At 37.6% G+C, this 25,934-nt stretch overlaps 8 protein-coding genes across 8 annotated transcripts; 4 read left to right on the top strand and 4 right to left on the bottom strand.

The window, feature by feature from the left end:
• The first annotated feature begins 32 nt into the window (after positions 1-32).
• Positions 33-2,071, top strand: Cyt-c1 (Cytochrome c1). The gene is made up of 4 exons (XM_065305567.1): positions 33-307; positions 534-581; positions 670-1,111; positions 1,174-2,071. The coding sequence occupies exons 1-4, from the start codon at positions 239-241 to the stop codon at positions 1,533-1,535; spliced, it is 921 nt and encodes a 306-aa protein (XP_065161639.1). The 5' UTR covers positions 33-238; the 3' UTR covers positions 1,536-2,071.
• Positions 2,072-2,236: 165 nt separating this feature from the next.
• On the bottom strand, positions 2,237-4,232 carry Uev1A (Ubiquitin-conjugating enzyme variant 1A). The gene is made up of 3 exons (XM_065305571.1): positions 3,992-4,232; positions 3,603-3,871; positions 2,237-3,365 (listed from the first exon to the last, which is right to left on the bottom strand). The coding sequence occupies exons 1-3, from the start codon at positions 4,014-4,016 to the stop codon at positions 3,225-3,227; spliced, it is 435 nt and encodes a 144-aa protein (XP_065161643.1). The 5' UTR covers positions 4,017-4,232; the 3' UTR covers positions 2,237-3,224.
• A 325-nt stretch (positions 4,233-4,557) lies between these two features.
• Positions 4,558-6,319, top strand: LOC135794337 (active regulator of SIRT1-like). Its single transcript, XM_065305570.1, has 4 exons — positions 4,558-4,822; positions 4,884-4,973; positions 5,641-5,801; positions 5,869-6,319. Exons 1-4 carry the CDS (start codon positions 4,762-4,764, stop codon positions 5,992-5,994), a joined length of 438 nt encoding a protein of 145 aa, XP_065161642.1. The 5' UTR covers positions 4,558-4,761; the 3' UTR covers positions 5,995-6,319.
• Positions 6,241-12,483, bottom strand: vir (VIR_N domain-containing protein). The gene is made up of 7 exons (XM_065305565.1): positions 12,225-12,483; positions 11,884-12,175; positions 11,418-11,830; positions 11,052-11,362; positions 6,751-10,991; positions 6,428-6,689; positions 6,241-6,369 (listed from the first exon to the last, which is right to left on the bottom strand). Exons 1-7 carry the CDS (start codon positions 12,279-12,281, stop codon positions 6,339-6,341), a joined length of 5,607 nt encoding a protein of 1,868 aa, XP_065161637.1. The 5' UTR covers positions 12,282-12,483; the 3' UTR covers positions 6,241-6,338.
• A 491-nt stretch (positions 12,484-12,974) lies between these two features.
• On the top strand, positions 12,975-16,575 carry LOC135794336 (ras-related protein Rac1). Its single transcript, XM_065305569.1, has 4 exons — positions 12,975-13,518; positions 13,834-14,086; positions 14,153-14,287; positions 14,399-16,575. The coding sequence occupies exons 1-4, from the start codon at positions 13,484-13,486 to the stop codon at positions 14,552-14,554; spliced, it is 579 nt and encodes a 192-aa protein (XP_065161641.1). The 5' UTR covers positions 12,975-13,483; the 3' UTR covers positions 14,555-16,575.
• A 671-nt stretch (positions 16,576-17,246) lies between these two features.
• Positions 17,247-18,487, bottom strand: Cdk1 (Cyclin-dependent kinase 1). The gene is made up of 3 exons (XM_065305568.1): positions 18,108-18,487; positions 17,850-18,054; positions 17,247-17,797 (listed from the first exon to the last, which is right to left on the bottom strand). The coding sequence occupies exons 1-3, from the start codon at positions 18,329-18,331 to the stop codon at positions 17,330-17,332; spliced, it is 897 nt and encodes a 298-aa protein (XP_065161640.1). The 5' UTR covers positions 18,332-18,487; the 3' UTR covers positions 17,247-17,329.
• A 1,993-nt stretch (positions 18,488-20,480) lies between these two features.
• GPHR (golgi pH regulator) lies at positions 20,481-22,585 on the top strand. Its single transcript, XM_065304475.1, has 7 exons — positions 20,481-20,665; positions 20,732-20,895; positions 20,952-21,058; positions 21,117-21,533; positions 21,583-21,764; positions 21,819-22,004; positions 22,068-22,585. Exons 1-7 carry the CDS (start codon positions 20,624-20,626, stop codon positions 22,338-22,340), a joined length of 1,371 nt encoding a protein of 456 aa, XP_065160547.1. The 5' UTR covers positions 20,481-20,623; the 3' UTR covers positions 22,341-22,585.
• On the bottom strand, positions 22,580-25,750 carry Fem-1 (protein fem-1 homolog B). The gene is made up of 7 exons (XM_065304474.1): positions 25,262-25,750; positions 24,943-25,126; positions 24,680-24,891; positions 24,241-24,590; positions 23,489-24,181; positions 23,209-23,432; positions 22,580-23,159 (listed from the first exon to the last, which is right to left on the bottom strand). Exons 1-7 carry the CDS (start codon positions 25,388-25,390, stop codon positions 23,011-23,013), a joined length of 1,941 nt encoding a protein of 646 aa, XP_065160546.1. The 5' UTR covers positions 25,391-25,750; the 3' UTR covers positions 22,580-23,010.
• Between the last annotated feature and the right edge of the window lie 184 nt (positions 25,751-25,934).

Raw genomic sequence — 25,934 nt, 5'->3', positions numbered from 1 at the left:
CGTAATCTGTCATATGAACTAAAAATCCCTAACACGGCGATTACGTAAACTGTCAAAATATTACAACTTTTATTCCTTTCCGATTACGAGCCACGGGGATTCGCATTCGGTGTTGCAGGAATCCCTTTACAAAAGCAACCGTGGATGTAAAATAATTCCGGTTGTGAAGGAGAGATAGTTTGTAAGAGCAAATTACAACACCGGTGTCAAGTCTAGTGTCGACCAGTCAGAGGTCATCATGGCAGCCGTTGGAAGGATATGTGCTGGTGCAGGCCTTTTAAAGAACAATAGTCTTTTAGCAAATCAAGTACGTGAGTTAATGGCACCCCAAGACACATCAGTTACCCTGTATAAACGAATTAAATCGATGCCCGCTCCATTGCAATGGTTCTATCATTGAAACTTTGTACCCACAAAGTGGACCAGTTTATGTAACCACACTTAAAATCATACATCTCTCATAACACTTTGGCATCTCATGTGAGCCGAATAATTACTATGAAACCAATTTCAATTATTGCAATCGTTTTCAGATTAGTGCATATTCCACGACTAGGGAATGGACGAAAGGACGTAAGGCCGTAAGTTAATATTTGCACTTTTCTTGGTTAGAAAAGTAATTAAATACACACCAATGTATACACATTCACACATATGTTGGTATTGCAGATCTTGGCCACTATTGGCGCAATCGCTGGAGGCGCTGGTGCGCTTGCATTGGCTCTGGATCAATCCGTGAAGGCGTCCGATTTGGAATTGCATCCCCCAAAGAACCCCTGGAGTCATCAAGGCATCTTCTCGTCGCTGGACCATGCCAGCGTACGCCGCGGTTACGAAGTGTACAAGCAGGTGTGCTCGGCTTGCCACTCGTTGCGCTTCATTGCCTACCGCAACTTGGTTGGTGTGACTCACACTGAAGATGAAGCCAAGGCCGAAGCCGAGGAGGTAATGGTGACCGACGGACCGGATGATACCGGCGCCATGTTCCAAAGACCTGGCAAACTGTCAGATTACATCCCAGGACCTTATCCCAATGAGGAAGCCGCGCGTGCTGCCAACAACGGTGCTTACCCACCCGATCTTAGCTACATTGTATCTGCCAGACACGGAGGTAACAATGCATACACCCATCACCCACCGAACACAGTTTAACTAATTTTCTTTGCATCACAGGCGAGGACTACATTTTCTCCCTGTTGACTGGTTATTGCGATGCGCCTGCCGGCGTCGTTCTGCGTGAAGGTCAGAACTACAACCCATACTTCCCTGGCGGCGCCATTTCCATGGCACAGGTGCTTTACAATGAGGTGATTGAGTACAGCGACGGCACACCAGCCACTGCCAGCCAATTGGCAAAGGACATCGGTACGTTCTTGAAGTGGACCGCTGAACCAGAGCACGACGATCGCAAGTTGATGACAGTGAAGGCGATCGGCATCTTCACGTTCCTTGCGGCCGCTTCATACTACATGAAGCGTCACAAGTGGTCAGCGCTCAAATCGCGCAAGATCGAATTCTATCCGAAACGAAAATAAGGAACTAAATTTTAAACGATATTTGGTGACGACGTGGGCGCGAACCGCACCGAGCGTGGTTCGTTCCGACGGTGGTCCCGCATCCCTAGATCAATATCTTTAGCATGGCCCGTTTCAGACTACCATTGAAATAGTGTAATTGTGGATAATCGCTTTCCCCTTTTACGGGGGCTGCGAATATCGTCCTCATTCATTTTAAGTATGTTACCACACGAACAGTGTACGACTCTATTTTGTTCTCTTTATACATCTGTTATCAGTACGTTTGGCTCTTAACTTATAAATTATTAATTAATTATGTACATACAATTAGGTGAGATTATAATAAAAGCCACGCAAAACACAACCGCTGCGGATTGCACTCGATAGAATACTAATACTAATACCAAGACTTTTGTTTCGCTATAATTTATGAAAAGTATGTGCATTGCAATCCAACTTAACCGAAGGGGTCTGTTATAACACACTATAAAGGCCAAGGACGAAATGGCTGCCATGTAATTTGTTACGATAATAAAACGTAGCATCTACCTGGAGTGATATCGATTTTTTTACATCCGTATCGATTCATTTTACAAATCTCCCAAAACAACCTCCTTTCTCTCTTAAAAATGGCTCACATTTATATACGAGTAAATAAAACGATAAACAGGATTAAAAGTACTCCCCGCGTGTGAAAGGTGCGGAAAAAACACAGGATATTTGTTACATAAAATTAATAATTATTTGTTGTAGTGTTTCTTATCTGCAGACGATATTAATTAGTACAGCAAGTAATTTTTCAAGAATAAAAACGGAGCAATCGTTACTAAGTAAATTCATTCCATGGTAAAAGTGACAGTATGCCTAAACATAGCATGAATAACAATTATCTTGAAAATGTAATGTGATAGGTGTATAATCGACTGGCGGCGTTCATCCGTCGTAATATTCAATCGAGAAATAAAACACTCGGTTTCGTCGACTCTCGCAAAGTTAATTCACTTCAACATCTACATAATAACTTGTAAAATTAATGCGCGGGGTGTTCAATGCGATAATTCTGAACTTGTAACAGAACAACGCATTGCATCAAATGGTATGCTATATTTGTAATTATTCTATTGCCGAACAAGTGTTACAATAAAATGTCTAAACGCGGTGAGAACGGTCGGCGTGTTTTGCAGACGTACTTATAATAAACACGTACAACCACAACGAAAACGTAGACCCAACAAAAAAGATACTTCGATAGCGGTGACGATATCGCGAGCGCGCATGAAACTACGCCCGATTATAACAATTTATTGTTCTTAGCCATATAATAGTGATTTGTTTAGTGTCCTACTCAAAAACAAAGCGAAACATTTAGCTTATTTATAAAATATGTATGTTATATGTAAATCAAGAGATGCAGCATGTCGCCTAATGGTAACTTCTGCGTCTTAAAGTGTTACCGTGTTAACTGCATCGTGCGTAATATGGGTTGGCCCACTAAAGAGCGGATGAACGCCGCGCGGTCGTCACTTTTAGCAAGAATCTAGGCGCGAATGCGTCACGACGCCCGATAGTGGCTTGCGGTGTTGTTGTTGTGATGGTAGTTAAATGCTGTACACTTATTCGAAGCAATGGACACGGTTGTCGTGCATTGCGGTAGGTATTAGATTGGTGGTTGACGTTGTAATAAGATTTGCCAAGTCGGGAGGCTAGCTAAAAACAGCTGCCCTCCGGTGGCTGCGTCAACTTCATGTTCTCTTTGACGGTCATCAGACGACGCAGCTCTTGCAAGACAGTCTTGATTGTGAAATCACGTTGCCACCGTGCCAGCACGGGTACCTGCCTATTATCAACCTAAATTACAAAGCACCATTAATATCATTCAAATTGACTCAACAGCAAATTTAAATTTGTGTCAAAAATGAAAATCTAATAAGATTCCAATCTAATCCAACTACAATCAAAACAAAATTCATATTGCTTAGAACAAATTGAGTTTTATCAGTAAAAATATAGCAAAGTGATCATAAAATAGTAAAATATTAATATAGAAACAGCTCTGGAAAAAAGTAAAGATTAAAGTATACTTACAACACCAGTCTGAGAATTTATACAGTTCATGTTAATTCTAGAAACAAATTTAGCAGACGGAGCATCATCAGGATATCTTTGGCCACATTCAATCTTGACAGAATACATTCGATTCTCGTAGGGGGTGCGTGGCGGGCCGATAATCATGCCATTCCAGTGTGTCAATGTCATGTCATCATCATTCTCCAGGCCCCAACTGATGGTGCCATCTCCAACACCTTTCTGACCAGCCTCAAGCTCCTCCAGCAAGCGGAAGTTTCTCGGGACCACTAAAATGCCGAATACAATTAGAACATTAGAACATGGCTAACACATGCCGGCGCGGGCGCTCGCCACACGCGTGATTGATAGTCGATGTACGAACATAAAAAAAAATATTGTTGACCTACCCACACCGGTTGATGGAGCCGCCATTATATACGGTAAATGCCTGTGTCACCCAGACACCGATTCCTCGCTAGCAACTCGTGCGAATCGCTCGTTGGATGCTGGGATGTTTGCCGATCCGACTTTAGCTGGCGTATTTTACGATGGAAATGCGGTAACAATTTCTGGATTTCAACTCGAAGCGCTCGTTCTTGAGCCCCCAGCACTTTTACCTGTCACTGGACAGAAAATGTTACTAAACTTGTGCAGGGTGTCAGTACCAATAGCTGCTAAATTCCCCATGCTTAGCGGCAAAAGTTTTAAATTTGTAGTAATGCCAAAGTATTCTATGTATTTATTATATAATTGCTGCCCTCGTTCAATTGCGTTGAAATTATTTTTAAATATTAATTTAAATAATTCGATTTTATACTTATAGTTTTGTGGAAAGTTCTTGTTTTAGTGAAATTTGATTATTCTGCAATTCCCTCGAATTATCGTTGAGTAATACTTGATATAATTAGTAATGACATCATACCAACATGCATTTGAAACATTATTTAGAAGCTGCGGTCGTCGCTGCTATATAATTTATGTTATTTGACTCGGCTGTTTTTTTATGCGTTTGGTTGTGATCAGGTTGCTAGTTGCGATGGGCGATCTGCAACGCAACATTTGTGAGCATAACCTTTAAAATGCACATTGACGTTTTGTTTTGGTTAACTCTGAAGTTTGCAACATTTTGAAAAATTAGTCCACTTTATTCACTCTTTATTCATAGTTAATATTAATAATGTCCGCTGCCCTAGTTCGTAAAAGTTTAGCATTGGTAGACGCGGAATTCTCAGATAAAGGTATGCCACGCACATATTAACGTATTAATGTATCCCTAAATCATTACCTATTCAATTTCAGGAAAACAAAACAAATGTGATAATGTTCTGAGTCAATTAATGCCAGAAAGTCAGAAACTGAAGAGACAACTGCTTCATAAAGGTCGAAAAGGTAAAAGATTTTATAGATATTAACTGTATTGAAAACGTCTGAAAACATTTTATTGTTGGATTTGTTAGGCTTATGTACCAATCAAGGCTATTGGTAATTTATTATACTTATTGATTCTTTCATAGAACAAATTGTTTTCTCCAAGAAGAGAAAACATATCAGTTTGCTGCAATAGTTTCTCCACCTAGTTTATCACATGTCAAATAATCGAACGAGCGTACTTGACTCTAATTTCACTCACGTTTGTTATAATTTTATAATAGTAAACAACTATAAATACGTAATATTGTCGAAATTTAGAAATAAGAACCCTATAATTATAATTATTATAATAATAAATTAAAAACACTTGGTTGATTTGCGCGGTGAATGCCTGGTTGAAAGGGGCGGAGCCAATACACTCGAATCGCGGCGACTTTATGTCCAGGAAACGGCTCGTGTTTAAGCAAATATCCTGTTAAAATGTTTACTATTATACTAGTCAATTAGAATCTTCAATACATTTTTAGAATAACAATGTCATTGATCATTTGTTGAAAGTGAGATAAGCTAATGCACAAAAATCTGGAGTATGTGATAAGCAGTTTAAACTTGTTTATTAAACAATAAGTTTCCACCTATTCTTATTATTTTAAAGTACCTAGCATAATATTCATGATTATTGCAGGACAAAAGGTTAATCTACTGCAGACAGAAAAAAAGTTCACAGTATCTGAAGCTAAAAAAACTCAAAAATCCAAAGACGCAATATTGAAGGCAAATCTTGAACGGCTGAAATTAATACGGGCAGCTTGCAAAATAGACTTGGAAGAAGAAATAACACAAAAAGTAAGTGATTCAATTTACCTAAATTCCTTATAATAACAGAGTTATTTTCCCAAACTTATTACTTTAGTTAATTGAACGAGCAGTAACGAAGAAACCTATTAAAAAGAAGAGCAAAGTTAAAGTCGAACAGAAGACTGCATTCACTGAAGAAGACTTCAAGAAGTTCGAAGAAGAATACTTCGACGAAGATTAATTTGTTATCATTCAACATGAATGATAGGACTGTAGGAATTTACGGTCTTCTAGGCTCTTTTATCGTCATACTATTCCTTTTTGTACGAATGATAGTAATACCAAATCTTCCATTGGATCCAGAGTATGAAGAAATGTTGCTACCACCTACATATTTACTTTTATCACTAGGAACCTGCGGATTGATTTTTCTCGGCTCACTTATGATCTACACCACATACACATTATACACAATCAAAACCACTAATCATCGTTCATAGTTATTTAAGATTGAATTGTCTTAAGTTATATTCTTAATACAATAAATGTTCAAAGTGAATTCGAAATAGATTTCACCTTTAATTGTTAATAATGCATCCTTGGACCCCACCAAGACCTGTAATATATCGGCATAATATATTAATATTTGAATAATATATACAATGGGTACTTACATTTGCCTGTAAGGGCCGGAGCGTTCGGATGCTACAAAAGACCTGCCACGAGTGCTTCTTGTCATCCGACTTGTAGCCAGAAGTTCTCTGCTGATTTTATTGTATCCAGTAGGACCTGTAGGCTGTGCACCGCATGTTTCTAATGCTACGAAATCATCCACGTGCAAAGATGGCGGACGTGACGTATTTGGAGGACGGGAACGGAAGAGATCGGAACGTACTTGTATTGCACGTTGGAAGCCACGACCACGCATTGATGCAACTGCAACGTAAAATAGTATATTTTATTAAATATTTAAAAGATTTAGCAAATAACTACATACCAAATGGTCGTTTCATCTTGTCATTCTGAGTGTTTCTCTTCTCTTTTTCAACTAATCCAGCACTCGATTCAGTCACGCACACCCTGCACAATTTCTCCACCTGCTTTATTAAATTCACATCGCTGGACAAGTCTTGCCTACATATGTCTATCAGATCGCAAGTGACATGTTCAGAATCACCAGTTTCGTTTTCATCAACTACTGCGGTAAGCCAGAACGCTGCAGTTAGTCTCTCATCCACTACATCACTTGATGTGAACACCGAACGACTGGCAAACTGCGTAACCAATGATTCAGGAGCAGGCAGAAGTGGTTCTGCGATTTCTTCGCTTTTCACACTCGTACCTTGAAGCATTGTTATCATTTGCTGCACACTTTCCAGCAGTCTATCAAATGAATTATCATCGACCTGAAATTCTTTGAGTTTCTCCACGACTTTGACAAATAAATGTTCATCGTTGGTGTTGTCCTCCTGCCAGCCGATTGTGCTCTGTATTTCGGCAATTGTCATCTTCATTTTGCGCGGTGTGAATGGCAAATCCGTAGCATTTTCTTCTTCAGTACACACGCGTAAAAACTCGATCAATGTACTTAGAGTGGTGAGACAGTCAGCGTTATCTTTTGAAAAGTTTTGATCAAGTTTACTCAGCAATAACGCAAACGGCGCACTTTTACGTTCTTTCAGGAGGCACTCGCGCAAATGATAAAAACCGTAATCATGTTCAGTTAAAAATAACAATATCCGCAACACTGGCAAATAAGTCATAAACGAATTGTCCCCGTTGATATGATCTATAATTGTGTTCAAAAACACTCCGAGATATTCCTTAGTGGGCAAAGCATTAGCGAGATAAATATCACCACTAGTTGCACTGTCCGATGCATTTTGATACATTGTTATCTCCGTGTCGCAGAAACTTTGCACAATACTTAAAATACATTCCTGTGTCGATACGTGAGAGGTGATGTTACTAGTGCTTCTTAGAATTTGTGCAAACGCGTTTATAATAGCGCAGTATTTTTCATCACCCTTGGTGCCATTCGTATTAGCCAGAAGATGCAAAACAGTGGCTTTAAGACAGTTGTGCGTGACTAAACAAGCAAGGAAATTCATAAGTCGCGCTATATGGCCATTACACACAAGTTTCGGAACATCATCTCCGATTACAATCGCACTGTGTACATTGTCCAACACACCGCGGGCTATCATCAGCGCTGAATTCGATGCCAAGTCCGCAATTTGCGCGCACACTTTACGAAGTAAATTCAACAAAACCTGATGACTCGTTGTGCATAATTTTCCGACCAGGTCTTGTATAGTTGTCGAGTGGCAGTGCAAATGAGCCGACCAAAGTTTACGCAGATTAATAGCCCAAACAATTTCCTCTTCGCTTAGTTCTTCCAAGCTTTGCATAGGTAATGGAAGCGGCAGCAATTCAGAAAACACTGAAAGTCCCGCGATGAAGGTATACGGTGCCGATAATGTGTACTTGAAAATTTCCGCGCATAATAACGTCCACAAACCTTTGTTCAATGAATCTTTCTCGTTAATTTCATCAGAAACTGGCATAGTATATACAAGTAATGTCTCGATGATCTCCGTGCATATTTTTCTTGCTTGAGTAAATCCCAGAGCGGTGGCTGGATATGATTGACACAGATTAAAAGTTTGCAAGAGTATCGGCACTGCAGTTAAATCTTTAAATTGTGTATTTCTACACTGCACAACGTAAGTCAGCGTTTGTTTTATGAGCGCTACACAGGGTGCCATTATATTGACCAGTAACAATCCAGTACTCGATACAAACGCCGCCAAATGAAGTGATGGCTGCTCATAATAATAACAAATTTCTTGCAGTACTTGCCCCAGCATATTCACCGCATCCAATGTGAATAATTGAATAATCACATGTTTATATTTTAACTCTATGAAGTTATTCAGTGGATTATCCTGTTGCAGTCCTTTATTACGATGTTTTGAAATGCCTAAATATTCCAGAATTCTCAAATGAGATATAATATTAGCTGGAGCAGTAGTAATAGTACCGATACTTTTGTTTATATGCTCGACTAATTGAATCACATCAAAATTGCCATTGTATTGTTCAAAGGGCCTCATGTACACGCCAATTTCATTCATTCTTGATATCAAACGCTTGTCATTTGCTTCGTACATTATATCCTGCTGACTGAGAAGTTCCATCAACTGACGTCGGTGAATTTCCAACATTGGAATATTCGGCAATAAGACAATCGCCAATGCAAGCAGGTCGAGAATATAAGCAACTCCTGGACTCTTGCGCACTTTGGGCAAAATCTCCGGACGGACATAATGCAGACAAATTTGCAAATTACTTCCATAGCCCAAGACTTCCGCAACCGCCATCTTGCCTGCATTTGAAAATGTAAGACAAAACAGTGCGTGAAGATGATCGTTCACTTCAAAGTGATCACAATCGTGTTTTTTATCTGCCAAATGTGATAGAAGATATAAAGCTTGCAATTTGTATGCTAGCTTTATACCTAGATGATGGGAATTCAATGTGTCTGGGTGAAACTGTTCTTCTTCACCTTGTAGTAATATTTTCACTAATAAATTAACGCTTTGTGGATTGTCGTATAAATATTCCAGTCCAAACTGTGTGGAAACCAAGTGATCTATAATTTCGAATATATTGCCTTTAATGTTGTTATTCGCTGTTGTTCCCAAATTGGTCAATAGCACCAAGAGAATCTCAATAAAATTCTGCATTTTAAACAATTCAATTAAAGGATCTTTCATGTCAAACTCATCGCGAATTATCTCAAATTGCGCGATTACCGGTAAAAATCTCTTCGGCTGTTGCAAAAGAAACGATCCAGAATGAATAGTTTGTAAAATCAGTTCTAAAGAAGTGGCAATAAACATGACTTCTTCATCGGTTAAAACCTTTTCATTGCGACACAAACCCATTACTTCAATGCGTAACTTATGCAGCACGTCAAAAATGTTAAGCTTCTTTAAAATCGAATTCAGCGCAAACTTCGAACGCACTGGTGGATTCAATTGAATCATGTCAACTATTTTCCTGTAACCACTGCGCTCCTCCAATGGTAACAAATCATGATATCCATTCTGTTCATCTGGAGATTTAATTCCCATTACAAATGCTTCAATCATTGGCTTCTTCAGCAAATAATTATCAAGCGCTTTGAGAATCATCAACTTAATCGACAACGCCATATATTCACGTTCATAGAGAGAAAGGAGAACATCATGAATAAAATATTTACGCTGCCACAAGTGCCTTATGAATGATTCACTTTCGCAAGCCAGGTCAGCAAGTCGAACACCGCATTTGATGTGTCGTATCTTATAAGCAGGCTTTTCATGCACATTTGCCATATTGTAATCCAAAGCAATTTCTAGCCAATTGATAAACGTAGTTAAAATGTTTTCAATTTGATTTACCGTTTCCGTATCTATAGTATACTCGTCTTTCTTTTCGTAAACATCGAATATAGTGCAAAATACGCGAACATCTTCAAACATAGCCGTCACCTTTTCAGTTAAATGAATAAACTCTTCTTTAATACCCTCGTTGAGCTGCTCGAAGCAACCAGGCGCGTATTGTGTGATGCTAGATTTAAAGAAATCATCAACAATACCAATCACGTTCCGTAAATACTCGTTGCATATCAAATTATTGCCATCAATGAAGTAAAGTTGTCTTGGTTCATACTTTTGCAGCGGCGTGCTGCCCGGTGTAAATATTTTAATCAAATCATCATTGTTTGTATACGCACTGTAATCGTAGTCCTCTTGGAAAGTTTCCGGATCATCAACGATATCTTCATCACTAAGAATTGGCTCAAACTCTTCTACATCCATCGGTTCCTCTGGTGCTTTCTCTTCAATCCTTGCATGTTCAAGAACTTCTTTAGGTTCTCTAGGCTCGCGTGTTTCTCGGGGTTCACGTGAATCACGACTGTCACGCGATTCTCTGGTCTCGCGAGATTCACGAATTTCGCGCGTTTCGCGTTTTTCATCCAGCTCAGACAAAACTGGCGGTTTTTCGTCCTTTGCGGGTGATTCTTTTCTATCACTTTGCGGAGTGTGCGGTCTTTTTGGCGACTGAATCGGTGGCGTTCGTGGACGCTTCCGCGGTTCTTCTCTTGGTTCGCGATTGTCCCGAGAGTCCCTTGAATCACGTGAATCTCTAGATTCACGAGTGTCGCGAGCATCTCTATCGCTGTATCGCCTTTGTACAAATGCTCATTTAATTATCACGCCCCATTTAATGAACTAATAAATGATATACCTGTAATCCTGGTGTTTATAACGATCCTTATCACGATCCCAGTCCTTTCGGTCTGCATCCCGATCCCAATCTCTCGCATCTCTCGAGTCTTTGTCTCTACTTACCTCTCTGAAGTCGCGATTGCTGCGATCGCGGCTGTGTGATCTGGAGAAACGTCGCTCGCGATCGCGGTCTCGCTCACGGTCTCGTTCTCGATCCCTGTCTCTGTCACGATCGCGATCTCGGTCTCTATCGCGTTCACGATCACGATCCCGTTCACGTTCTCTTTCTCTGTCGCGATGTTCGGGATGAGCATCATGTTCCTCATTTTTCTACACACATTTTTTATATCAGAACAGGATTCTTATCAAATGGTTTAAATATTACCTGGAAGTTAGAATCTCTGCGATCTCTCGTGTCCCTGTCACGTTCTCGCTCCTTCTCCCCAGGTCTCTGATTCTTCCCATCCCATTCAGTTTCAGGTGTGTGATGATAACTCCTTGGATCTTTTGGAGGTGCTTCATAGAACTCATTATATTCCTGTGCTTGATTATATGTCTCATTGCCACTAAATTGGCGCGGATATTGCGTTGCCGGCTGTTGGCTATATTCAATAGGTACAATATTTTGTACTGGTTCCTGCCAATCAGCTTTTACATTGTTATGTGTTATAATAGACTGAATCTCATTTGTTTGTCCTGATTGTGATAAAGATTGAGAGGGAACTGGTGGTGTGGTAGGTTCAGGTATTTTGACTGTTAATGTTCCATAAACAGCCAAAGTAATAGTAGTGTACCATCCTAAAGCAATAAATATATTAAGATATGTTGAGATTATCTTAAAAATTCCTCACCTCTCAGAACTAAACCATCAGTAGGAATCTTTCGGATTGAATCATCTGCGGCAACATCCAAATTAATGCAATCATTCTGATTGTACTCAAAACCACCTAGTGTTTCAAAAGTGCTAGCTCCTGGTTTGCCCAAATCATTCACAAAGAATTCTATTTGAAACTGGCTGGGATTTGTTGCGCCTAATCGCACGCCACCCGGAAAATCGGCTTGCACACGGGCACCGAGTGGTATTATTCGTACTTCAGTCACATAAACGGGTTTCGGAAATTGCACCAAATCCAAGTTTAATTCCTAAAAATTATTGCTGTTAATCGAATCTGAGCGTTTATATCGTACTTACTTCGCTATTTTCGTGGGCAAATGTATCGAAAAACAGCAACTCCACAACCTCAGACATGTTTACTTGGATATTTACAGAATTTGTGTTTTCATTTTTAAGTTGGCAGCACTTAATTAACTGAAAACTACAGCTGTGGATGTTTATTTCAAATAAATATCTGTTTAGAATATGTTTTTCTCTTAATCACAGATCTTTCATCTTCTGCATCGCGAGCAATAACCATGAACAGCAGCACTTGCACAGCTGCACGGCATGTGTGAAGAGTTGTAAAAGCGTCATGTACATATATTGTACAAAATATTGTACAGTATAATGTGCAACATCAATATCAGATATAGAAATGAAAATAATTTTGTAGTAGCAATTAAAAAGTACCATAATTTAATATAACAGTTTATAAATTTATGTAAATTATTTACTACGTTATGTTTTGACAATAAATTATTGGGATAATTTAACAAATTTAAGAAAAATTTCAGCAGTCACGTATGAATGTTGCATGCACGCAGTGGTAGAGTGAATTAATAACATAACTAGTCAATTACTCCAAACGTTATGCGTTTAAAAATTGTTTATAAAATAATTATTAATGCGCAACAATTTTCTGTAGTAAAAATTTAAGTATTGTACATTACATATCTATGTGAATCTTCGCGTGATTGAGCACTTAACATGCATGCACCTCGATAGATGTCACTTCAACGCTTATTCCTCGAGGCCGTATCATTCCCTTCGGCTCCGAGCGAGCCAGCGAGCAGCGAAGCATCGCGACGCAGTGTGAGACGGCAAATGAGCGTATTTTGGATTCGCGTTTAGTCGCTAACTAACTCGCTACGTGTGGGGCGTTGTACGCACAGCACTGCTCCAAGTACTCCTATCATCGTTTCGCGTAATCTGCGAACCGCAATCGGCCGTAACGAGAAGTCGCATTAAAAAGCGATCGGCGCCGAAGTGGGCTGGCAGGGCAGGATCAGTGTGTGTGCGTCCGCTTTGGCAGGTCGGTCAGTGCATGGTGCGAGCAGGAGTTCATCGGGCAGAGTGTAATCGTGGCCTTCAACGCCGGACATCGCGCACAACAGACTGCCTTACACACCCAAGGCGGCCAAGGATCTCCACCACGAAACGGTCACACCTGGACACCGCAGCAGTGACCCATCGTTCTAAAGCTGCGCGGCCGTCATCCTAGCCGCCGCCGACGCTTCACAACACACCGAGCGCACAAATCCAATTAGCTTTAATAGTGTACTTGACAGGGGAGGATGCAGGCGATCAAATGCGTTGTCGTCGGCGATGGGTACGTAGCGCGTTCGCCTTATCAATTGCCGTTCGCATGCATGGGTGTCTATCGCCTTGCCCTTTCGAGCGCTCCGGAACGTGCCAGCGTTGGGCTCGCGCTTCCCGCGATCCACCGCCACCGCGAGTGACGTCGCTGTATGGATTGAGTCAGCTATATAGATAGCTGCAATATTTGAATCACACTTGTGGCTCTTGTTTGGGCATTGCCCCTGCGTGCGGTCCCGGCCGGTCCATTTAAATTTTATTCAGCCAATCAATTGCTTTGCTTTCTTTATGATAAGCGATTTGTTTGTAAATGTGCGTTTGTTTGCAGTGCCGTCGGTAAGACATGCTTACTGATAAGTTATACAACCAATGCCTTCCCGGGGGAATACATACCGACTGTGTTCGATAATTATTCGGCCAATGTTATGGTCGATGGGAAGCCTATAAATTTGGGACTGTGGGATACGGCGGGTCAGGAGGATTACGATCGTTTGCGTCCATTATCTTACCCACAGACTGATGTTTTTCTGATATGCTTTTCCCTTGTAAATCCGGCTTCGTTCGAGAATGTGAGAGCAAAGGTAACGTCGACTTTGAAATACCACATATGCAAGAAATTCTTATCTTTATTTTATTTTTAATTTTAGTGGTTTCCTGAAGTGAGACATCACTGTCCAAACACGCCAATTATTCTGGTCGGAACCAAGTTGGATTTACGCGATGATAGGGTGACAATTGAAAAACTAAAAGACAAAAAGTTGACGCCAATTACTTATCCACAGGTAATTACTATCATTGAAGTTATTTCTTGTGAGTCATGTCGTGACAGTCACCGAATTTAAATTACATGTTACGTTTTGAATTTGATATTTATAAATGGTTTTTCTTCCAAGGGGTTGGCCATGGCGAAAGAAATCAGCGCCGTGAAATACTTAGAGTGCTCAGCGCTCACACAAAAAGGCCTGAAGACAGTATTCGACGAAGCCATCCGGGCCGTCCTGTGTCCGGTGATGCCCGTGAAGCCAAAACGAAAATGCACAATTCTTTAAGACTTCACAACGCTAAGTCACGCATTAACTAATAACTAAATCAACAGAGCATTACAAAACATTTTACATGCGAAGCGCGATTCATTAACATTTTAACATGTACATTAACACACACTAAGAACACGTGTAATTTTAATCGAAACAAACACTATGGATTATATTCGATTCATCCATTTTCTTGTTCTAAAATACTTCATTGTTCATCGATTTCAAATAGCCGATAGAGAAAAACACAGCATTCTTCTACATCTGCATGCCAGTTGCTAAAAACGAACGCAAACTGCAACATTTTCGCAATTTTGCCAAATGTGGAGAAATGTGCAATTGATCGATAAGTAGGAACTAAATAAACGAGAGCACAATTTACAAATTTTACCGATACAGATGTAGTCGGAGAGAAACAGTATGTCAAGAGGGAACGGTGTATAAATGTGATTTAAGTATATAACTGCTAATTAATTACTGAAATTAATTAAGAGATATACATAGCAAGATGAATATTATTACTGATTATTAAGTGCATTGATTTATGTTTTGTATTATTTGCGCATTTAATTTTAGAGATATTTAGCTATCAATGCAAAGTGCAAATTTTTAAAACATCTAATGGATAGTCATTGAAATGAAATCAAAAGCAAACTGATACGAAATTATATTTTTTTATTAGATGGAAGCGAATCAGAACATTTGTAGCTGAAAGTAAATATTAGTGGATTACTTTTCATTTTCTTCTTTTCTTTGTTTATTGAAATATTGGATTGATGAAAATGAACCTGACCAGACATTTATAATCATTGACTAATGATGATAATGATGTTAATATATGTAATAAATAATTGTTATTAACGAGCGTTAACTTCACAATGGAGTGGAATCGATTCGCGGACGAGCACAACGGGCCGGAAGTGGGGGACGCAGCTATTGAGAGTTGTACGATATGTTTAAGCATAAATGTAGTTGTTGTAAGGAAATCAAAACGAACTCAAAGTCACATTTATCAAGCTGTAAATTGATGTTCTGGTCGCCGGAGAAGCATTGATAGGCGATAACAAACGAGAAATGTGTGAGTGTTGTTTCATGGAAATGGTCGTTATACGATTATCAGCAAACTGTTTGTCACATCCCGCCTACTGAAACAAGCGTTTTTACATTTCTTAATGCGGTTACTGAATTCCGAGATAATCCGTCACTACCACACGCTTGCGTCTGATAATAATCAGCAGACATTGTAAAAACTATCGCATTAATACTGTTTTGCTTGATGAAATAATGATATTGATAAATTAACGTGCAACTGCATGTTGTTGCGGTTCGTTGAGTATGAATAAGATGAAAATGTTTGAAATGATTATTTTTTGCTTTATAAAGATTTTATATTAATTAAGATATATTTTTGAATAATTAGGAATGCGCGCATCTGCATACAGATTACGTATTGAAAGGACGTTTGAATGAGTTATAGTACTATTTATGTTATGTTAATTGTAATTGCTATTCTTATTATTTGCAATGAATGCTTAGCGAAGTAATGCCAAAAGAAATAAGTACAGTTTCATCTCACACATGACTACATTGTGAACAAACGGTCCTGTCGGATCACTACTATCGCGAGAGAATTCGGTAACTTTTATTTTATTCGTCTCAAACACATCCGCTGAAAATGTGTATGGACAGTCTATTTGCTCATCTAATATTTTCTATAATAATTTGTCTTATGTTGCAGATTAATTAATTATTCGGCCTGCATTTAGAATAATCACAATCAGTTTAGTTAGAGAAATGAAATTTTTTGTTATGTTGTGCTAAGTTATTTTATCAATGCTAACGGGCATAAAAGAAAACTGGCGACATTCACGATATTAAAATATCAACTGGTGGACACTATGTTTGTTGACATGGAAATTTGTACGTGTGTGATTTGTCGTCGTTACAGCGACTGTGTGTATTTTTTGTAAATACTAAATATTTTATTGATTTATTCATATACATAACAATATAATGAAATAAAAGTTTATAGATTATTTTCCCCCGTGCATTTATCTACTAGGAAGCTTTTTCATGAATGTAAATCTTACCGCGAATATAAAATTGCCATAAATGAGAAGAGACACGAGTTAGATTTGAATGAATTTAATTCTTCAATTCATTAATTTGTCTAATGCATTGTGATCAAGAAAATATAAGTTCTGTTTGGGTTTTTGTAAAATAAGGTTGATTTTTGTATGAAGAATTAAATATTTGCCCATTTACATTTGTTCAGAAGGTGTTAATATTGTAAAATATTTATACCGATTAGCACAATTACAACTAATTACCTTAACAGAATTGTTATTCCCAAAGTCAAGAGAAAACATGGCCGATACTTGGACAATATTTTTGGAAATCATACAACCATTCATGCGCTCACAAAACCACCCTAATTTTCATCCAACTATAAGAACAAGACAACAAAATCCAAATCTACCCTTTAAATAAATGATATCTACTATGTTTTATCTCCTTTCAATTTTCTCTAAGATACAAAACAATTATTACCTGGAGAATACTTGTTTAATATCAAATATATCGCAAAATATTCTACTTTGAACTGAAGTGTTTCTCATGTTGTTTTGTAGCATCATATTTTAATATAATCACATTAACTTTCATTTAGATTCATTAATCATTAAACCAAGTACAGGCACACAAAGAATTCAATAAAAGTAAACTGAATATTAATGTTAATACAGTATTATAAATAATGGAAAATGATGTCGAAATCGAATGAGATACGGCTCACATTTGTGGTTTGACAGATCTGTCCAGATCATCAAAGTAAGGATCAAGTGCTATTTTCTTCGCTGTGATACGCAACGAAGGATTGTAGATCAACATCTTCTGCAACAGTTCCACGCCTTTCGGTTCCATGTTCTTCACTTGTGCAGGCAAATTATATGAATTCCAACCTGGGAATGTAGCTTTGTAATCAGGCATGCTAGAAATACCAGGCCAAATTTCTTCCGTCGGTGTTTTCAGCACCCGGAAAATACGGAAAAGTTGATCGATTTCAGAATCGCCCTGGAAGAGTGGGCGAGATGTTGCCATTTCGGCAAAAATGCATCCCAATGACCACATGTCAATGGGGCAAGAGTATCTTGCCGAACCAAGTAGGATTTCCGGGGCGCGGTACCACAACGTGACGACTTCGTGTGTATAAACACGTACCGGGACGCCAAATGCACGACCCAAACCAAAATCAGCTACCTAAAAGGTACATGTTATTAATTTATCATGTTTGTAATAATACTTGTTGTACCTTGATTGTTCCATCTGTTGTAATTAACAAGTTTTGTGGTTTTAAATCCCTGTGCAGCACTCTTCTCTGATGACAAAACAAAATTGCCTCATTTATTTGGTGCAAGTAACTCTTCACAAGCTTTGGATCCATAGCAGAACCATTCTTAAATTTATCAATGTACCTCTTGAGATCCATGTTTAAATATTCAAAAATTAGGTACAATCTAAAACACAAAAATATATAAGTTTGGTGTAATATTATGAATGTTATAATTACTTTTGTTCCTCCATAATCACGTCCTGCAATGAGACAATATTTGGGTGCTCTAATTCTTTTAACAATGATATTTCTCTGATGGCTGTTGATGGAACACCTTCATCCTCAGATTCCAAACGAATTTTTTTCATGGCTACCATTTTCCCCGTCTTCTTGTTCTTACCACGATAGACCACACCGTACGTACCTTCTCCGATTTTCTCGAGTTTCACAAAGTCTTCCATTGTCGCGAAAACGTGTGCGTAACTTCTTAAATAATACACTTCTCCGTGCGAGAGCAAAAGAACCGTTTAACCGGCGCCACACAGAGGTTATAAAAGTGACGGTTTAAAATCAAATTTCAAACAACTACGATCACAGCGACAAATGCAACGCCATTTATTCAAAAACAAGGATAATTGTTTAGTATAAAGCGTCATAATCACGCATATTATTTTAAAATACACCTCGAAACAAGTTTTTTAATTGCAATGACAACAGAAGTTGAACATTCAACAATTGTACTTTTTTGGATGTTTGAATCGACTTCAGTTGGTTATATATGAAGAGCACACACAAAAACATTCGAAACTCGTTTTACTTGATGCTGCTGATTGATTATTGTTTGATTGTCAACGAAAATTGAACAATAACAATAATATAATTGATCAGAATATTAATAAATGTAAACAACATTGTGTAATCAATCATGAAGAATTCAGCAGCTGTTAATCGTGGCGCCCTGGCTTCTGTTTGCTGCATTAGTATCATATGCTTATCAAAAATTGGTTTCCACTTAATAAATCTTCCCAAATTTTGTAATAAAATTGTTGTTGTCGTTGCATTTGCCTCATTAATTTTCTGACATTTGCATGCAATTATAACCACATGAGCCTAGAAACAAAACAAATATCCATTTCAAAAGAAAACACTTAAATAAACATTATCCTTACACTTAAATATATATTCCAAGCAATGTAAAACAAAGAGTACTCTAACTTCATTTTCAGAAGCACAACATGGTTGAACAAACCTAAGAGTTTAATAAGTACATATAGTATTGTTAGTAGGTAATGCCATTGAAACATTTTATTAATCTCATTCAAGGAGTCCACAATGATAATGTGCAATTTACTCATTACGTCAATCTTTACTGATACATTTTCATAATCTGAAAATTCTATGTAGGAGCTTCCAGAAAGGACTTTATTTTTACAGAGATTGAAAAACTGGCTTAACTGTTCATTATAGATTCGTTGGCGATGCAACATATCGTCAAGTAATAGATAATACAATGCAATAATTGTGCTCATTATAAAAAGATGAATAACTTCTGCCGTATGCCAAAACAGATACTCATACATTTCCTCTACTATGGAATCCACAGTATCATAAATTGTTACGATAAAAAATATCCCCATTGCTATAAAATACTTGAAACAGCCCACAAATGCTCTGCATCCAAACATTTTTCTTATTTCAGCGTCAACTTTTGTCTTGTCGTGTTTATTCTGTGATTGAACTAAAAGCTTATCAATAAGAAGCATATTTTTGAACAGCAAATTTAAATTGTTTCTTTTGATAGAAATGCTGAACAAAACATTCCCGAAAGGAATAGTGATTGATGGCAGCACATAGACAACGATTAATAAAACAACTGGACCACGACTTGTTCGCTCAATTAGAATAAAATAACTTATTGAAGCAAGCGAATAGAACGTATATGATATTAATATTATCATTGTTATTACTCGACAAAACATACTTTTATTAAATCGAAAATATGAATTTGAGCTTTTAGAAGTGCATGTCGGTAATATTCCCCAAACAATTAAACAGTTTAAAACTAATTTTAAATGCGCCATAATGCTCAACATGGTGAGAGAAATATGGGATAATAAAAGAGTATTTCGCTAAATTATATCAAACTGAGTACTTCACCTTAGTAAATATCGGTGCAAATATTTGTCATACTCGAGTATATGTTTTCAATAGGTTTTCTATAAATTTATTGAACGTGAATTTGGAAGACATATTTGATTAGTAAATGTGTTTGCATTTGCCAAGGCCCTTTATTTGTTTGATAAGATTTATTCTAGTAATTCTAGTAAAATCTATTTTATAATATTTTATAGTTTTGTAAAACGTGAATCAGATTAAAAATGCACAAGAAAAGTATTTTTATGGTTTTTTATGATAATGTTCCAAAATTTTAAAAACTATGCTTTCTATACAAAATTGGGAAACAAACCCAATTTTCATAAATAATTAAAATGCATAATTTAGAGTTATCAATGATAACATGTAAATTAACATACGATATGAGCGCACTCAACGAAGTTTTCCCAACTTTCCTGCTGCCCTGCTGTCCTGTTTTTGTGATTTTAAATGACAGTGACATGTCACCGGCTGACCTAACCTAAGTTTCTTCAACTGTTCAACATAAAATTGTAAACTAAACTTTAAACAAAATGAAATAAACAGCAATTAAGATTTTAAATTATTATCCATTTCCAATCCAACATAAAATAAAAAAGATGGCTTTCTTAGAAGACACCATTGTGTTGTTAATATCACAAGTAAGAAATGATTGATTGATTAAAAAATATTTTGTTAATAAATTTGTTGAATAATTTGCTTTCTAGGTGATATTTTTCGTTGGTGCTCGTACCTTTTTTATGAAACAATTATTTAAAGATTACGAGGTACGACATGTTTTAGTATATTTAATTTTCTCTATAACTCTCATGCTATCATGTACAATGTTTGAGTTAATTATTTTTGAAATCCTGAATTGGTTGGAAGCCAGGTAACAATACAAAGTTCTATGATAGTCATAATCTTCTACTAAAAATTGCTTTATAGTTCTAGGTCATTCTTTTGGTCTGTAATACTTTATTCACTGCTATTTGTTGTGATTGTGTTAAATCCAATATACATTTCATATTCATGTATAAGCAACATAAGTTTTGGTAAGTCATTTATAAAGTAACACATTTTACAATTACTTATTGTGTGAATTGTTTTCAGTGAGAGCTGATTATATTAAATCTCTCACAATATGTGTCTGGATAATATTTCTAACAATATTTTGGAAAATTGGAGATCCATTTCCAATTCTTAATCCTAAACAGGGAATCTTAAGCATTGAGCAATTGGTTTCACGAATTGGTGTTATTGGTGTGACTGTCATGGCGCTATTATCCGGTTTTGGTGCTGTTAATTATCCATACACAAATATGTCGTATTTTATCAGGGAAGTTTCTGCCGCGGATGTTATGACTGTTGAGAAACGATTGATGCAGACTATGGATATGATTGTTTTAAAAAAGAAGCGCATTGCTGTTTCGAAAAGACAAAATTTAGATAAAAGCACCGACACTGGCGTATATCGAAAAGGAATATGGAGCATGTTTAATTCAATTGGTTCCAATAGAGGACAAGAAAGTAAATGGTGAATTTCATGCATGTGTGGTATTCATTATTAATTTTGCAGACATTTCACAACTTAAACTTGAAATATCCGGATTGGAGGAACTAAGTCGTCAGTTATTTCTCGAAGCACATGAAAAACACAACATGCTCGAGAGGATAGAATGGTCGAAAACGTGGCAAGGAAAATACTTCAATTTTCTAGGGTACATTTTCTCCATGTACTGTATGTGGAAGATTTTCATTGTAAATAATTTAACATTAAGTTATTAATCAAATCTAATGCAATATTTTTTCTAGTGCACCATTAACATTGTTTTTGATCGCGTAGGGAAAAAGGACATTGTTACACGCGGCATAGAAATTGCTGTACACTGGATGGGTTTGAATATTGATGTCAATTTCTGGTCACAACATATTTCCTTTATACTTGTTGGGTGCATTGTCATAACATCAATACGAGGCTTATTGTTGACACTTACTAAGGCAAGCTATTCACAGAAAAAAAAAGATTCTTGACATTAATAACTTTTCTGCTTCCTTTTTTAGTTTTTCAACAAAATATCTTCAAGTAAAAGTTCAAATATCATCGTTTTGGTGCTGGCCCAACTCATGGGCATGTATTTCTTATCATCAGTGCTATTGCTCCGAATGAGTATGCCGCAGGAATATCGCACAATCATCACGCAAGTGCTCGGCGACTTGCAGTTTAACTTCTACCACAGGTGGTTTGACGTCATATTCCTGGTCAGTGCGTTGGCAAGTATTTTAACATTATATCTAGCGCACAAGGAACCCACGCAGGATTTAAACGACTTATAGTTGCCTAAAAATATATTTTGAATCGTTCGAAACGCTTCGGCCTTCTCTTAGCTCGCTATCAAACATTTCAGTTTGATTCGAATTTATAGAAGCCTAAATGATAATATTAACAAAGTGAAAATTCTATTTACCAGTCGGTGGACGACCACTGCTTATATGCATTTATGATGTAAAAGATTAATTTATGAGTACGTGTAACGTGTGACTGATCTTAATTAAAGCATTCGAATGCAACGATGCAATAATTCATGTTCCTTTATTCATTTTATTGGACAAAGTGTATAATTTTGTTTTACATTAGAAAATCTCTCTATCATAGTTGAAAATCAAAATATCACGTTTTCATCATTTGTTTACACATCATGCCAAATAGTGTTAATAAAATTGGCACCATATAAAGAATCGCAAGTTAGTTAAAAGAGTGTTCATAAATATTGTCATCAAAAATAAAGTACTTCTAATAATAATCTACTGTAATCAATGCACTTGACATAATAAAAAGACGCTTCATTTAAGCTCGTTTTTTTCGGTATTATTCTGGGGCAGTTAGGATCACGTTAGGACAACTCAAACCTGCACTTAGTTAATTAGTTATGAAAACAATTATTTCCAAGATTCACATCGAGCAAATAATATAGGATAGTGACTAGGAAGAAAGATTACCGGCGTATTACAAGTTCGGACCGTGCATATCAATAAACAATGCCAGCTTCTCTGGCACGATTCCTCGATAGACGATTTTCTTCATTTTTATTTCGCGGGCTGCCAGACATTTCAGGCATAATTTCGATTGGGTTTTCAGAATAATTTCAGCAACTCCTACAAAATAATTAGATTATTAAGGAAATAATAACCTATTTAATGTTACCTGTTGCGGAAGAATCCAATGGAGTCTCACCACGATTGTTTACACAATCGATGTGAGCACCAGCTTCAGTTAGCTTCATTATTATGGTGTGTAAAGTGGTGAAATCCGAAATGGGCTTGTGATAATTGACAATCAAGTGTAAGGGCGTGTTACGATCAACATCCATCGCGTTTACATCCGCGCCACATTCGATTAACAAACAAGCTGTACTTGCACACGGAAACCTAACAAATAATCATTAATAAGAAAACGAAAAATGTTGATATTTTGTCTGACATACTTGCAAATATCACTAATATGAAAATCGTCCACCGGTGTCTCAGCATTACAAGCCAAATGAAGCAAAGTCTGCCCATCGCGATTCCGTAACTGTATCGTATTTAATTTATAAACCATTTTATAGACATTGAATTCATCCTCATTGCTGACTTTCGACTTATTCAATATCATTGTCATGATAGTAATCAAATACAGTGTAGTCGTAATGTTACTCTCGATTTCTTCGAGCATAACGTCCGGTTCGTAATTGGGACCTGATTTCCCCATTTTCATTTTATTTCGTTGCAGTTCGAGAACAGTGCATTCGAGAACCGGCTCGATGTTCTTGAAAGTCACTTCGACGCCAACGTGCAGCATTTGTGAGAAAACCTGCGCAAATCGCAAAAGATCCTTGGCGACGTTGATGTTATTACCCTGCCTCAATTGAATTGCATGCAACCATAATTCAATACATCGATCAAAACGGGCGAGATCAGCAAACACAGCGCCTCGGAAAATAATTGGATGGGGTAGTTCGGGATTACTGGTACCCAAAATACGCTCGCGAATTGTAAGCGCTTCTATGTGGATGGCGTTGGCATTTCCTAACAGCCTTATTCTCAGGTCTTCTGGAGTTTGTGTTTCCACCCAATACTCGTAAGCGGGCACGGGCGGAAGTAATATTTTTGTTATCACATTGTTTGGGTCACTATATCTAAGAACACACGGTTTCAATTAATTCACTCTGTGATATTTAAACGCATTTGTTCTCACCTTAAATTCATACTTTGTTCTAAATAATGATATGCCAAATCTAATGAATAATTTTCTTTGTCATTAGCAAATGAGGCGCCGAGTAGTTCCAGCGCTTCGATTTTATCCTCTTTGCAAATCGGATACTTTGTATTTTCAATGAGACTCTCAACAACATCTTTACGCACCCGCTCAGCGGCCACTTTCAGTGGTGTCATGCCTGTGTCGTTGACGCAAAACAAGTCCGCATTGTACTCTAACAACTTTTGAACAATGCTTAAATGGCCGCATTCGGCTGCAAAATGCAGAGCTGTAGCACCACACAGTGCCTTTTCATTAGGATTTGCATGGTTTTCCAGAAGCATATTAACCTGTAGATAAACTGAACTTAATGCAATCAAATTCAATCAAACAAAAACACAATTTTTAAAAAATCTTGCAAAAAATATTAATATCTTACCACATCCAAGTGTCCTTTATAGGAAGCAATCATAAGACATGAATTATTATATTGGTTGGCAATATGTACATCAGCATTATGCTCAGCTAAATATTTGACTATGTCCAGTCTTCCATCAAAGCATGCAGCTCTTAAAGGTGTAGATTTAGTTCTTGTAGGATGATTAACATTGGCACCAGCTTTTACTAATGTTTTTACTATATTCAAGTGTCCTACAAATGAAATTGTTAGATAAAAGTGACACAAATAAGAATGTTATTTACCTCCCCCTGCAGCACACCATAATGCACTAGCACCCTCAATAACAAACCCATCAAACTTCACAGTTCCTTCCTTCTCCAAGTCTACATTGAATTTACTAACAATAATCTTGACCACTGCATGGCTGCCATGCCTGGCAGCAACAATTAAGGGGGTGCAATGTTGACCATCATCTTCAATGTAGCTCTGAAAATCATATCCATAAATAGAGTAAACAACACAATGATCATTGTTAATGAGAACAATGTGAATCAGCAACAACAGGTTATGTGAAATATGTTCGCGGCTGTTTCGTGCATGTGCTTAGTTAGCATTTGCTACCTCATTGAGCAATTCCTCGGCTTCGGCCTTTGTGATGTTGTCCGTTAGTAAAGTGTAGAGCACAATTCGATGGTCGTCCTTAGCGGCGTAGTAAATTTGGCTTTTGAGAAACTCACGTTGCTTGTTCATCTTGAGTAGAACGCCGCGCCGTCGAGCACAAACGCATTATTTTCACTGTTTCTATTTTCACCCGCTCGTGTTATCGTCTCGCTAACTCGTTCCTTAGTCGCGACGTGCGAATGTATGTACGTAGCAGGCGAATAAGATCAGGACACGCGGTAAACGACGTCCCGTGTGTGAATCTTGTTATTCCCGAAGCTTCCCTGACGCAAAAAATACGCGTACTCACGACCGCGAACACACCACGAAAACATCTGTGAAAACCGTGAAAACACCTGATTCCATGTCTACAAACACGCATCCAATGACCCAAGTTTTCCGTTGCGCAAACCTCTTTCGCTTTTTCACTCGTACTCTTTTGTGGAAATCAGTCTAAGTAACAGCAGACAGTGACAGAAATCTAGGAGTATTGTTCGATTCTTATTCCAGTGTGGCGGCAAATTTGAATGATTTCGAACAAAAACGAAATGATTTTATTTATAACATACTCAAATTTTTATGGCGGGCCGAATCATTGATCTATTTATAAAGTCCTGAGACATAGCAAACGTTT

This window comes from Atheta coriaria, unplaced genomic scaffold (genome assembly GCF_025399875.1).
Source record: "Atheta coriaria isolate IRGN ID8LTWV9N9 unplaced genomic scaffold, Caltech_Dcor_3.1 hic_scaffold_6_pilon, whole genome shotgun sequence".
NCBI lineage: Eukaryota > Metazoa > Arthropoda > Insecta > Coleoptera > Staphylinidae > Dalotia > Dalotia coriaria.
This window is presented reverse-complemented; position numbering and strand designations above follow the sequence as displayed.